A 15,085-nucleotide genomic window follows, 5' to 3' on the forward strand; every position below is an offset into this window, starting at 1 on the left:
ACATTACCTGAAACTATAGTCCGCCAAAAGTGATGTTACTGACCTTAAATCTCCCTCCCTGCCTCTACCGGCTTCTTTCTGTCTGTCAGTGTTACCTGTTCCACATGTACGTGGGTGTGCGTGCCGGCGGGGGTATAGGAGACGAGATTGAGGACCCGGCGGGTGATGAGTACGAGCTCTACCGTGTCGTCTTCGACATCACCTTCTTCTTCTTCGTTATCGTCATCCTGCTGGCCATCATCCAGGGTATTCATCCCTTTATTTCTATTTGGAGCCAGAGAAATATAAAGGGTTGCACAATTCTGAAAACTTTCCCAAAGTTCCCAGGGTTTTCAGGATTCCCAGGTTGGAAGATTCACAGAATCAGGAAGGAGAAAGCAGGGAAGGATTCCTCCAACTGGGAATCCTCAAACCGGAATTACTGAAACATTTGTAACTTTGGGAAAGTTTCCAGAATTTTGCAATCCTACTCCGATATCACCAGTGGACTTCATAATGTTCGGTTGCACTGTTCTGGGCTTATGCGTTTTATGTGGAGTAGTGAGGGCTGGTGTGTGTGTGTTGCAGGTCTGATCATTGATGCGTTTGGCGAGCTGAGAGACCAACAGGAGCAGGTCAGAGAGAACATGGAGGTAAGATCACGTGGCTGGACAGTACGCTGTTTGATCACATGGCTGGTACGATCTGAAGTTAGGACAGATGGTTGGTAAGATCCGATGTTAGACCTGATGGCTGGTACGATTAGATGTTAGATCACATGGCTGGTAAGATCAGCTGTACGAACATATGGCTGGACAGTTTGCTAGTACTGAAGGAGATTGGACTAATGGTTGTCAACATGAGGGAAAACATTTAACTATTTTATTTCTAATGTCTTTATTAAACCGATTCTTCCCCCTACAGACTCAGTGCTTCATCTGTGGTATCGGTAGCGACTACTTTGATACGACTCCGCACGGCTTCGAGACGCACACCTTGGAAGAGCATAATTTAGCCAACTACATGTAAGTTACCTTGGAAGAGCATTACTTAGCCAACTATATGTAAGTTACCTTGGAAGAGCATTACTTAGCCTACTATATGTAAGTTACTGTACGTATGTGTCACCTATGTGTGAAGAGCCGACTCATTCAGACCTTCTCTCCTCTCCCTGCAGGTTCTTCCTGATGTACCTAATCAATAAAGATGAAACGGAGCACACAGGACAGGTCTGTCTGTCTGTCTGTCTGTCTGTCTGTCTGTCTGTCTGTCTGTCTGTCTGTCTGTCTGTCTGTCTGTCTTTCTGTCTATCTGTCTATCTGTCTGTCTGCTGTCTATATGTATGTATGTCTGTCTGTCTGTCTGTCTGTCTGTCTGTCTGTCTGCTGTCTTTCTGTCTGTCTGTCTGTCTGCAGATACTGAATATCCCTTTGAGCGTCGAGAAGTTATTAATTACACTTTGGATGGTGTATCAATAAACACAGTCACTACAAAGATACAGGCGTCCTTCCTAACTCAGTTGCCGGAGAGGAAGGAAACCGCTCATGGATTTCACCATGAGGCCAATAGTGACTTTAAAACAGTTACAGAGTTTAATGGCTGTGATAGGAGAACACTGAGGATGGATCAACAACATTGTAGTTACTAACCTAAATGACAGAGTGAAAAGAAGGAAGCCTGTAGAGAATAAACATATTCCTAAACATGAATCCTGTTTGCAACAAGGCACTTAAAGGAAATTCAACCCCAAAACTATATTTTGGTATTTGTTTCATTAGTCCGTTGTTGGCATAGTCCCAAAATGTTTTGCTTGTCAGCAATCAAGTTTTCAAGATATGTAACTTTCAAAACACATAAATCATCCCCGTATGATGCATTTTGCATCGTATGACTGTCACGATCGTCTTGACGAGAAGTAGACCAATACGCAGCGTGTTGAGCGAACATGATACTTTATTACCGTCAGTGATAATAAGCACACTAAACAAAACAATAAACGACTCGTGAAGTCCACGGTGACAAAGACCGACAAGGAACAAAAACCCACAAACACAAAGTGAAACACAGACAGTTAAATATGGCTCCCAATCAGAGACAACCAGCACACAGCTGACACTCGTTGCCTCTGATTGGGAGTCACTCAGTCAAACATAGAAAATGACGAACTAGAAACACCCAACATAGAAACAGAACACATAGAATGAACACACCCTGGCTCAACATATAGAGTCCCAGAGCCAGGGTGTGACAGTACCCCTAAAGGCGCGGACTGCGACCGCGCCTAAATACGAGCAAAACAGGGGAGGGCTGGGTGGGCATTCCTCCTCGGCGGCGGCTCTGGCTCGGCCTTGCCCACCACCCTCCAACAAACCCCCATAGCGCCCCTGGTCCGGTCTGGCCCGCTGGCTGGAGCTGGACTGGGCCGTAGCAGGAGCGGTAGGCTTCAGCTCCTTAGTGGAGCAGTTGAGCGGTACCTGAATTGGCACCGATGACCCAGGCACGGGTTGTGCCGGACTGACGACTCGCACCCCTGGCTTGGTGCGAGTGGCAGGAACGGGCGGGCCGGGCTGGCGACAGCGCACCGTAGACTTGGTGCGAGTGGCAGGAACAGGCCGGACCGGGCTGGCGACGCGCACCGTAGACTTGGTGCGTGGAGCAGGGACAGGCCGGGCCGGGCTGGCGACGCACACCGTAGGCTCGGTGCGTGGAGCAGGAACAGGCCGGACTGGGCTGGCGACGCACACCGTAGGCTTGGTGCGTGGAGCAGGGACAGGCCGGGCCGGGCTGGCGACGCACCCCGTAGGCATGGTGCGTGGAGCAGCAACTGGCCGGACTGGGCTGGCGACGCACACCGTAGGCTTGGTGCGTGGAGCAGGAACAGGCCGGGCTGGGCTGGCGACGCACACCGTAGGCTTGGTGCGTGGAGCAGGGACAGGCCGGGCCGGGCTGGCGACGCACCCCGTAGGCTTGGTGCGTGGAGCAGGGACAGGCCGGGCTGGGCTGGCGACGCACACCGTAGGCTTGGTGCGTGGAGCAGGGACAGGCCGGGCTGGGCTGGCGACGCACACCGTGAGGCTTGGTGCGTGGAGCAGCAACTGGCCGGATTGGGCTGGCGACGCACACCGTAGGCTTGGTGCGTGGAGCAGGAACAGGCCGGGCTGGGCTGGCGACGCACACCGTAGGCTTGGTGCGTGGAGCAGGGACAGGCCGGGCCGGGCTGGCGACGCACCCCGTAGGCTTGGTGCGTGGAGCAGGGACAGGCCGGGCTGGGCTGGCGACGCACACCGTAGGCTTGGTGCGTGGAGCAGGGACAGGCCGGGCTGGGCTGGCGAAGCACACCGTAGGCTTGGTGCGTGGAGCAGCAACTGGCCGGACTGGGCTGGCGACGCACACCGTAGGCTTGGTGCGTGGAGCAGGAACAGGCCGGGCTGGGCTGGTGACGCACACCGTAGGCTTGGTGCGTGGAACAGGGACAGGCCGGGCTGGGCTGGCGACGCACACCGTAGGCTTGGTGCGTGGAGCAGGGACAGGCCGGACTGGGCTGGCGACGCACACCGTAGGCTTGGTGCGTGGAGCAGGGACAGGCCGGACTGGGCTGGCGACGACACCGTAGGCTTGGTGCGTGGAGCAGGGACAGGCCGGACAGGGCTGGCAACGCACACCGTAGGCTTGGTGCGAGGGGGCAGGAACAGGCCGGGCTGGGCTGGCGGCGCACCTTACACTTAGTGCGGGAAGCAGGAACGGGCCGGACCGGACTGGTGACGCACACCACTTGCTTGGTGTGAGGAGCGGGACTGGGTTTCGTCATGACCCCCGCTCCCTCAGCTGCCTACCGAGTTCCTCTCGCCGTGCCTCATTTCTCACCCTTTCCCTTATCGCCTCCAAATGCTCCATCCTCTGCAACACTACCTCCTGCTCCCTCGTCGCCCCTGCCGTGTGCCCCCCCCTAAAAAATTTTTGGGGTTGCCTCTCGCCTGTCCGACGTTGACCCTGCTGACGCCGCTGCTCCTCTCTCCGTCGCCTCTCCACCGTCTCACTCCATGGCCGGCGATCCATCCCGGCCAGGATTTCCTCCCAGGTCCAGGACCCTTTCCCGTCTAATATCTCCTCCCATGACCAGGCTGCCTGCTCCTGGACACGCTGCTTGGTCCTGTGTTGGTGGGTTTTTCTGTCACGATCGTCTTGACGAGAAGTAGACCAATACGCAGCGTGTTGAGCGAACATGATACTTTATTACCGTCAGTGATAATAAGCACACTAAACAAAACAATAAACGACTCGTGAAGTCCACAGTGACAAAGACAGACAAGGAACAAAAACCCACAAACACAAAGTGAAACACAGACAGTTAAATATGGCTCCCAATCAGAGACAACCAGCACACAGCTGACACTCGTTGCCTCTGATTGGGAGTCACTCAGTCAAACATAGAAAATGACGAACTAGAAACACCCAACATAGAAACAGAACACATAGAATGAACACACCCTGGCTCAACATATAGAGTCCCAGAGCCAGGGTGTGACAATGACGGAAAACGCAGCATCATATGGTGCAAAATGCATTATATGACGGGGATGATTTCTGTTCAGGTATATCAGGAGATCATCTGCAAATAAGTTTAGTTTATATTCATGTTTAACAATAATGATACCTGTTACGTTTGGGTCCTGTCTAATTATTTCTGCAAGCGGTTCAATTGCCAGTGCAAACAGGAGAGGGGAGAGAGGACATCCCTGTCTTGTGCCCCTTTCCAAATAAATTTAATCAGATAATGTATTAATTGTGTATAATTTTGCTTAAGGAAATGTATATCATATTTTTATTTCAACTGGAAATTTGAAAGCTTCCAATGTTTTGAATAGAAAAGGCCATTCAAGACGGTCAAAAGCCTTTTCGGCATCAACAGCCATTATTGATAAATCTATATAATGTTTTTTAGCGTATTGCATTAAACTAATCGTTTGTAAGTGTCTATTTTTAATAAACCTTGTTTGATTAATACACGATATATACAATAATATGTGGACACCCCTTCAAATTAGTGGATTTGGCTATTTCAGCCACATCCGTTGCTGACAGGTGTATAAAATCGAGCACACAGCTATGCAATCTCCATAAAAACATTGGCAGTAGAATGGCCTTACTGAAGAGCTCAGTGACTTTCATAGGATGCCACCTTTCCAACAAGTTAGTTGCCCTGCTAGAGCTTCCCCGGTCAACTCTAAGTGCTGTTATTGTGAAGTGGAAACGTCTAGGAGCAACAACGGCTCAGCCGCGAAGTGGTAGGCCACGCAAGCTTACAGAACGGGACCGCCGAGTGCTGAAGCATGTAGCGTGTAGAAATCGTCTGTCCTCGGTTGCAACACTCACTACCAAGTTCCAAACTGCCTCTGGAAGCAAAGTCAGCACAAAAAGTGTTTGTCGGAAGCTTAATGAAATGGGTTTCCATGGCCGAGCAGCCGCACACAAGCCTAAGATCACTATGCGTGAAGCCAAGCGTCGGCTGGAGTGGTGTAAAGCTCGCCAGCATTGGACTCTGGAGCAGTGGAAATGCGTTCTTTGGAGTGATGAATCTGGGTTTGGCGAATGCCAGGAGAACGTTACCTGCCCGAATGCATAGTGCTGTAAAGTTTGGTGGAGGAAAAGGAATAATGGTCTGGGGCTGTTTTTCATGGTTCAGGCCCCTTAGTTCAAGTGAATGGAAATCTTAACGCTACAGCATACAATAACATTCTAGACAATTCTGTCCTTCCAACTTTGTGGCAACAGTTTGGGGAAGGCCCTTTCCTGTTTCAGCATGACAATGCCCCCGTGCACAAAGCAAGGTCCATACTGAAATGGTTACCGAGATCAGGGTGGAAGAACTTGACTGGCCTGCACAGAGCCCTGACCTCAACCCCATCGAACACCTTTGGGATGAAATGGAATGCTGACTGCGAGCCAGGCCTAATCGCCCAAAATCAGTGCCCAACCTCACTAATGCTCTTGTGGCTGAATGGAAGCAAGTCCCTGCAGCAATGTTCCAACATCTAGTGGAAAGCCTTCCCAGAAGAGTGGAGGCTGTTATAGCAGCAAAGAGGGGACCAACTCCATATTAATGCGCATGATTTTGGAATGAGATGTTCGACGAGCAGGTGTCCACATACTTTTGGTCATGTAGTGTATGTATCAAGTCTGGGAAGACTTTTGCCATTCTATTTCTTATGTTAGTTTTTATTTTGTCACAATTTATTAAACTAATGGGTCTGTAATCAGCAGGGGACTATCCAGATTTCCCTGGTTTTAATATAACTGAAATAACCGTTTTATACATGGAACTAGGAAGCTCTGAATTGAGTGATATTTGTGTAAATAAGGGGGCTACTTTGTCTCAACATTTTAAATAGAAAACTGGTGCTTTTGTCTGTTTATTTTTGGGTGATTTGTGTTTCTAGTGATTATTTGTTGTCTTTCTGGCTGATTGTTTGTCTCTAAACTCCTCTTTTTTCTCCCATTTCTCATCTTCCTCTTTTCTTTTTCCTCCCTGTCCTCCTCTCCCCTCCCTCTCTCTCTTTCTCCCCTCCCTCTCTCTCTTTCTCCCCTCCCTCTCTCTTTCTCCCCTCCCTCTCTCTCTCTCCCCTTCCTCTCTCTCTCTCCCCCTCCCTCTCTCTCTTTCTCTCTCTCCCCTCCCTCTCTCTCCCCTCTCCCTCTCCCTCTCTCTCTCCCCTCCCTCTCTCTCTCTCCTCCCTCTCTCTCTCTCCCTCCCACTCTCTCTCCCTCCCTCTCTCCCTTTCTCCCTCCCTCTCTCTCTCTCTCTCTCTCTCTCTCTCTCTCTCTCTCTCTCTCTCTCTCTCTCTCTCTCTCTCTCTCTCTCTCTCTCTCCCTCCCTGTCTCTCTCTCTCTCCTCCCTCTCTCTCTCTCTCTCCCTCCCTCTCTCTCTCCCTCCCTCTCTCTCTCTCTCTCCCTCCCTCTCTCTCTCTCTCTTTCTCTCCTCTCTCTCTCTCCCTCCCTCTCTCTCTCTCCCTCCCTCTCTCTCCTCTCCCTCTCTCTCTCCCCTCCCTCTCTCGCTCTCCCCTCTCTCTCTCTCTCTCCCCTCCCTCTCTCTCTCTCTCTCTCTCTCTCTCTCTCTCTCTCTCTCTCTCTCTCTCTCTCTCTCTCTCTCTCTCTCTCTCTCTCTCTCTCTCTCTCTCTCTCTCTCTCTCTCTCTCTCCCTCTCCCTCCATCAGGAGTCGTATGTGTGGAAGATGTACCAGGAGAGATGCTGGGACTTCTTCCCTGCTGGAGACTGTTTCAGGAAGACGTATGAGGATCAGCTGGCCTAGTGGGATAAATCCTGTCTGTCTGGGGGTCCGAGAGAGGGGTGGGAGAGAGAGGGAGAGAAGAGGGGTGGGAGAGAGAGGGAGAGAAGGAGAAAGTTAAGGAAATATAGAAGGGGTCAGAGTTTGAAGGTTGTTGCTGTATTTCTCTGTGATCTCCTGTCTTGACACCCCAGCAGCAACATTCTGATAGACTTTAACATGAGAGACTGAATAAGACAATGTGATCAGAGGAGATGAAGAGTCCAAAGGGCTTTTAACCCTGTAAATACACTTCATGGCCTTTTTCTGTGTGAAATATATATAGATATATGCTGTCTCGAAACTTTCATCATTGACTGAATTTAACAACACACACACACACACACACACACACACACACACACACACACACACACACAGCGCTGCCTCTCTGTCAGTGTGTGTTTCTGTAGAGCTGAATACAGCATAGTGCCTAACTCTCATGGTAAACAAACTTGCTTTAATGTCTTAAGTAGTGCCCTTTTCCTTACTATTATTATCATCACTCTTGTTTGAGATTCTATTAATAGAAATGCCATTAATGTCCTTATGTAAGAATGCCTTGATTTTTGTATGACCTTAATTAGCTATTTCTGTAATATTAGGTGTATTTCCCCACTGCTTGATAAAGATCAGTGGGGGGGTGAGAGCATTTTCATAGCAGTGCCTCTTCTGTCCACTAGGGAGCAGTCACATACCCCAGGTCTCTCATCTCTTTCTCTCTGTTTCTCTGGAGATTTGATAACTGATGTAGACCTGGCCATTAGCAGTCACTCCGGAATAAACAGCGAGGTACGTGGCTGTAACGTTAGAGTCTGTTTCTACAGGACAATGATGATGACTTTTGACAAACCTGTTTTTGCAACTCTGGAGTCTTACGACGTGTCGCTTCTTGTGCGTGACCTGTGTGATCTGAACGTAGAGATCATATTGGCTGACACAGACGACACAGTCTTTCTATTCGCTACCACAGAGTGTTCCTATTGGCTACCACAGACCACACAGTGTTCCTATTGGCTACCACAGACCACACAGTGTTCCTATTGGCTACCACAGACCACAGAGTGTTCCTATTGGCTACCACAGACCACAGAGTGTTCCTATTGGCTACCACAGACCACACAGTGTTCCTATTGGCTACCGCACAGGGATAATTCAACACTATGATAATGTCTACATATAGAGGGGGATGTCTGGGTTACTTACCTAATACTCATGCACTCCTCCAACTCCCCTAAAGACATCTCTTCTAAAGATACCTCTTCTAGCCCCGTCGTGTTGACGCTGGGCTGGCGTGTGTTCTATACCATCTTAATGCACAGGTAATAGGGTCAATAAAGTGATAAGTAATGAATGTATTTATTCATGTCTACTCTACCATAGTGGGATAAGGACAGCGCTTACTCAGAAGGCCTGAGTAACAAATGACATATTAACATCAATAAATAACGTAAATATATGTTTTTATTTAAGACCATCTCCGCTGCTTTGTTCACAGTGAATAATATGATACTGTGTGTGTACCTGTTATGATGAATAAATAAGGGTTAAAAAGACAACTGAACGGAGATGAACAATGTGTGAAGTAACATAACAGCTTTTGTGTTGTTTTTTTTTTTGCAGGTTAGATTTTTATGATAGTTATTTTTAGGAAATCTGTGCGTATTATTTAATTTTTCTCTGGAAGTAAAACGTCACGCGTGATCTCAGACCGTTCTAGAATACGAATACAGACAGAAACATTACACACCATCACACACACGCTAACTCGTACACACTCTCTCCTTGTTGAGTAATGTCCTTACTAACAAGTAGTGTGGTAGGAGGAGATGTGGCTCCTGGAGTGTGTTACCACAGTGGTGTGTGTGCGGTGTGTGTGTGTGTGTGTGTGTGTGTGTGTGTGTGTGTGTGTAATTCACAAGCAGGTGTATAACTGTGTGGTGATCCACGGAGGGCTGTGATTATGTATTAGAACTGAGATCACCTGTTGACTCTATAAGTGTTGACCTGTTGACTTCTATTGACTAAAAGAGTGTTGACCTGTTGACTCCTATTGACTTTAAGAGTGTTGACCTGTTGACTCCTATTGATTATAAGAGTGTTGTTGCCTGACTGAATCCTGTGTTTCAATACAAGATTAATAAATTAAACAGATTATTTTAAAATGACTTGGCAAATCCTTCCTCGTTTTGTGTGTTGTGTGTGTGTTGTGTGTGTATGAGGGGTGTGTTCTCTTTAAGAAGGGAGACCTATGTTTAGGTTACATTAATGATTAACTATTATCAATCATTCATCTGTTATTCCATTCATGGTTCTAATGTCAAATGTCAGCATTCCCTCCCCCACCCGTCTAATGGGGTCATAGTGGAGTGTCTCCTTCTAGCTCAGAGCAGATGAGGGAAAAAAGACGAGGCAAGGGAAGCCACGGAAGAGTTTTGACTTCTTGTCAACTATCTGACGCAAAAGTACCGTAAATGCAACCTATAGCAGGGTTGGGGTCAATTCCATTTCAATTCAGGAAGTACACTGAAATTCCAATTCTCTTCAATGTTTTTCAATGAGGAAAATGAGGAATTGGAATTTGGTTTACATTCTGAATTGACCCCGCTCCAGACCATGAGGGCTTGCCACTATCACCCTGCAGTGTCAGGGGTTGAGTACGTCTACCACGAGACTCAGTTAATCCCTAGTATTCCTCCACCACTGTTTTGGCAGAGGTTTATCTTAATTAAATAATGCAATTACATCATGAAACAATTACAAGGTCCAACAACTCATAAAACGTCACTGGAAACACCCATGTTTCACTAACACAGGATACGTACAGTATCGTTATAGCCCACGGTCAATACTGGTGTGTGTGTGTGTGTGTGTGTGTGTGTGTGTGTGTGTCTGTGTGTGTGTGTGTGTGTGTGTGTGTGTGTGTGTGTGTGTGTGTGTGTGTGTGTGTGTGTGTACGCTCAAAAATGCAGGAAATCTGAAATGTCCATAGCAGCTCTGCTCCTGTTGAAGTGATAGCAGGAGGTTGTGTCATTGCCTTTCAATAGACCTCAAGACTGTTGTAGACCAGACTGTTGTAGACTTCCAGACTGTTGTAGACCTCCAGACTGTTGTAGAGCAGACTGTTGTAGACCTCCAGACTGTTGTAGACCAGACTGTTGTAGACCTCTAGACTGTTGTAGACCTCCAGACTGTTGTAGACCTCCAGACTGTTGTAGACTAGACTGTTGTAGACCTCCAGACTGTTGTAGACCTCCAGACTGTTGTAGACCAGACTGTTGTAGACCTCTAGACTGTTGTAGACCTCCAGACTGTTGTAGACCTCCAAACTGTTGTAGACCAGACTGTTGTAGACCTCCAGACTGTTGTAGACCTCCAGATTGTTGTAGACCAGACTGTTGTAGACCAGACTGTTGTAGACCTCCAGACTGTTGTAGACCAGACTGTTGTAGACCTCCAGACTGTTGTAGACCTCCAGACTGTTGTAGACCTCCAGACTGTTGTAGACCTCCAGACTGTTGTAGACCCCCAGACTGTTGTAGACCTCCAGACTGTTGTAGACTAGACTGTTGTAGACCTCCAGACTGTTGTAGACCTCCAGACTGTTGTAGACCTCTAGACTGTTGTAGACCTCCAGACTGTTGTAGACCTCCAGACTGTTGTAGACCAGACTGTTGTAGATCTCCAGACTGTTGTAGACCTCCAGACTGTTGTAGACCTCCAGACTGTTGTAGACTAGACTGTTGTAGACCTCCAGACTGTTGTAGACCTCCAGACTGTTGTAGACCAGACTGTTGTAGACCTCCAGACTGTTGTAGACCAGACTGTTGTAGACCTCCAGACTGTTGTAGACCTCCAGACTGTTGTAGACCAGACTGTTGTAGACCTCCAGACTGTTGTAGACCTCCAGACTGTTGTAGACCTCCAGACTGTTGTAGACCTCCAGACTGTTGTAGACCTCCAGACTGTTGTAGACCAGACTGTTGTAGACCTCCAGACTGTTGTAGACCTCCAGACTGTTGTAGACCTCCAGACTGTTGTAGACCTCCAGACTGTTGTAGACCTCCAGACTGTTGTAGACCAGACTGTTGTAGACCTCCAGACTGTTGTAGACCTCCAGACTGTTGTAGACCTCCAGACTGTTGTAGACCTCCAGACTGTTGTAGACCTCCAGACTGTTGTAGACCTCCAGACTGTTGTAGACCTCCAGACTGTTGTAGACCTCCAGACTGTTGTAGACCTCCAGACTGTTGTAGACCTCCAGACTGTTGTAGACCTCCAGACTGTTGTAGACCCAGACTGTTGTAGACCTCCAGACTGTTGTAGACCAGACTGTTGTAGACCTCCAGACTGTTGTAGACCCAGACTGTTGTAGACCTCCAGACTGTTGTAGACCTCCAGACTGTTGTAGACCCCAGACTGTTGTAGACCTCCAGACTGTTGTAGACCAGACTGTTGTAGACCTCCAGACTGTTGTTAGACCTCCAGACTGTTGTAGACCAGACTGTTGTAGACCTCCAGACTGTTGTAGACCTCCAGACTGTTGTAGACCTCCAGACTGTTGTAGACCTCCAGACTGTTGTAGACCTCCAGACTGTTGTAGACCAGACTGTTGTAGACCTCCAGACTGTTGTAGACCAGACTGTTGTAGACCTCCAGACTGTTGTAGACCTCCAGACTGTTGTAGACCTCCAGACTGTTGTAGACCTCAGACTGTTGTAGACCTCCAGACTGTTGTAGACCTCCAGACTGTTGTAGACCTCCAGACTGTTGTAGACCTCCAGACTGTTGTAGACCTCCAGACTGTTGTAGACCTCCAGACTGTTGTAGACCTCCAGACTGTTGTAGACCAGACTGTTGTAGACCTCCAGACTGTTGTAGACCTCCAGACTGTTGTAGACCTCCAGACTGTTGTAGACCTCCAGACTGTTGTAGACCTCCAGACTGTTGTAGACCAGACTGTTGTAGACCTCCAGACTGTTGTAGACCAGACTGTTGTAGACCTCCAGACTGTTGTAGACCTCCAGACTGTTGTAGACCTCCAGACTGTTGTAGACCTCCAGACTGTTGTAGACCAGACTGTTGTAGACCTCCAGACTGTTGTAGACCTCCAGACTGTTGTAGACCAGACTGTTGTAGACCTCCAGACTGTTGTAGACCAGACTGTTGTAGACCTCCAGACTGTTGTAGACCTCCAGACTGTTGTAGACCAGACTGTTGTAGACCTCCAGACTGTTGTAGACCTCCAGACTGTTGTAGACCTCCAGACTGTTGTAGACCAGACTGTTGTAGACCTCCAGACTGTTGTAGACCAGACTGTTGTAGACCTCCAGACTGTTGTAGACCAGACTGTTGTAGACCTCTAGACTGTTGTAGACCTCCAGACTGTTGTAGACCTCCAGACTGTTGTAGACCTCCAGACTGTTGTAGACCTCCAGACTGTTGTAGACCAGACTGTTGTAGACCTCCAGACTGTTGTAGACCAGACTGTTGTAGACCTCCAGACTGTTGTAGACCTCCAGACTGTTGTAGACCTCCAGACTGTTGTAGACCTCTAGACTGTTGTAGACCTCCAGACTGTTGTAGACCTCCAGACTGTTGTAGACCTCTAGACTGTTGTAGACGACCAGACTGTCTACAGAACGCAAACTGTTGTAGACCAGACTGTTGTAGACCTCCAGACTGTTGTAGACCTCCAGACTGTTGTAGACCTCCAGACTGTTGTAGACCTCCAGACTGTTGTAGACCAGACTGTTGTAGACCTCCAGACTGTTGTAGACCAGACTGTTGTAGACCTCCAGACTGTTGTAGACCTCCAGACTGTTGTAGACCTCCAGACTGTTGTAGACCTCTAGACTGTTGTAGACCTCCAGACTGTTGTAGACCTCCAGACTGTTGTAGACCTCCAGACTGTTGTAGACCTCCAGACTGTTGTAGACCTCCAGACTGTTGTAGACCTCCAGACTGTTGTAGACCTCCAGACTGTTGTAGACCTCCAGACTGTTGTAGACCTCCAGACTGTTGTAGACCTCCAGACTGTTGTAGACCAGACTGTTGTAGACCTCCAGACTGTTGTAGACCAGACTGTTGTAGACCTCCAGACTGTTGTAGACCTCCAGACTGTTGTAGACCTCCAGACTGTTGTAGACCTCTAGACTGTTGTAGACCTCCAGACTGTTGTAGACCTCCAGACTGTTGTAGACCTCCAGACTGTTGTAGACCTCCAGACTGTTGTAGACCTCCAGACTGTTGTAGACCTCCAGACTGTTGTAGACCTCCAGACTGTTGTAGACCTCCAGACTGTTGTAGACCTCCAGACTGTCTACAGAACGCAAACTGTTGAGACTCCTTCGGTACACAACCGTCTCTTATCTACCATCTACCATCTACCATCTACCATCTACCATCTACCATCTACCATCTACCATCATTCAAGTGTGTGTAGTTTGTTATGACACATATCGTTCACCTTACACACACACACACACACACACACACACACACACACACACACACACACACACACACACACACACACACACACACACACACACACACACACACACACACACACACACACACACACACACACACACACACACACACACACACACACACACACATCGTTCACCTTACACACACACACACACACACACACACACACACACACACACACACATCGTTCACCTTACACACACACACACACACACACACACACACACACACACACACACACACACACACACACACACACACACACCGTTCACCTTACACACACACACACACACTGTTCACCTTACACACACACACACACACACACACACCGTTCACCTTACACACACACACACACACACACACACACACACACCGTTCACCTTACACACACACACACACACACACCGTTCACCTTACACACACACACACACACACACACACACATTGTTCACCTTACACACACACACACCATCTTTTGTCCGACTGGACCACTCCTCCTGTCCTGTGATAAGGTTGGGAAAACATTGTGAAACTGATAACTCGTAGCCTGGTTTCTGGTTCCTGGCCAACATCGTTATTCAAGAAGCCTACCCTATCTGGCCCTGTCTCTAACCCTGTCCCTGGGTCCAGCTCTGTCTCTAACCCTGTCCCTAGGTCCAGCCCTGCCTCTAACCCTGTCCCTAGGTCCAGCCCTGCCTCTAACCCTGTCCCTGGGTCCAGCTCTGTCTCTAACCCTGTCCCTGGGTCCAGCTCTGTCTCTAACCCTGTCCCTAGGTCCAGCCCTGCCCCACTCCTAGCCCTGTCTCTAACCCTGTCCCTGGGTCCAGCCCTGTCTCTAACCCTGTCCCTAGGTCCAGCCCTGTCTCTAACCCTGTCCCTGGGTCCAGCCCTGTCTCTAACCCTGTCCCTGGGTCCAGCCCTGTCTCTAACCCTGTCCCTGGGTCCAGCCCTGCCCCACTCCTAACCCTGTCCCTGGGTCCAGCCCTGCCCCCCCTAACCTGTCCCTGGGTCCAGCCCTGCCTCTAACCCTGTCCCTGGGTCCAGCCCTGTCTCTAACCCTGTCCCTGGGTCCAGCCCTGCCTCTAACCCTGTCCCTGGGTCCAGCCCTGTCTCTAACCCTGTCCCTGGGTCCAGCCCTGTCTCTAACCCTGTCCCTGGGTCCAGCCCTGTCTCTAACCCTGTCCCTGGGTCCAGCCCTGCCCCACTCCTAGCCCTGTCTCTAACCCTGTCCCTGGGTCCAGCCCTGTCTCTAACCCTGTCCCTGGGTCCAGCCCTGTCTCTAACCCTGTCCC

The 15,085-nt window shown here is 49.1% G+C and overlaps 1 protein-coding gene across 6 annotated transcripts in view; it reads left to right on the forward strand.

The window, feature by feature from the left end:
* The window catches only part of ryr1b (ryanodine receptor 1b (skeletal)), a 215,757-nt gene extending 206,291 nt beyond the window's left edge, over positions 1 to 9,466 (forward strand). For all 6 annotated transcript variants that reach the window (XM_045220046.1, XM_045220041.1, XM_045220050.1 and 3 more), the window contains 5 exons: positions 90 to 246; positions 568 to 632; positions 904 to 1,004; positions 1,157 to 1,208; positions 7,188 to 9,466. In XM_045220046.1, coding sequence (XP_045075981.1) covers positions 90 to 246; positions 568 to 632; positions 904 to 1,004; positions 1,157 to 1,208; positions 7,188 to 7,283 — 471 coding nt within the window. In that variant the 3' untranslated portion in view covers positions 7,284 to 9,466. The remainder of the gene's footprint in view (positions 1 to 89; positions 247 to 567; positions 633 to 903; positions 1,005 to 1,156; positions 1,209 to 7,187) is intronic.
* The last annotated feature ends 5,619 nt before the right edge of the window (positions 9,467 to 15,085 follow it).

Source organism: Coregonus clupeaformis, chromosome 6 (genome assembly GCF_020615455.1).
Source record: "Coregonus clupeaformis isolate EN_2021a chromosome 6, ASM2061545v1, whole genome shotgun sequence".
NCBI classification, from domain to species: domain Eukaryota; kingdom Metazoa; phylum Chordata; class Actinopteri; order Salmoniformes; family Salmonidae; genus Coregonus; species Coregonus clupeaformis.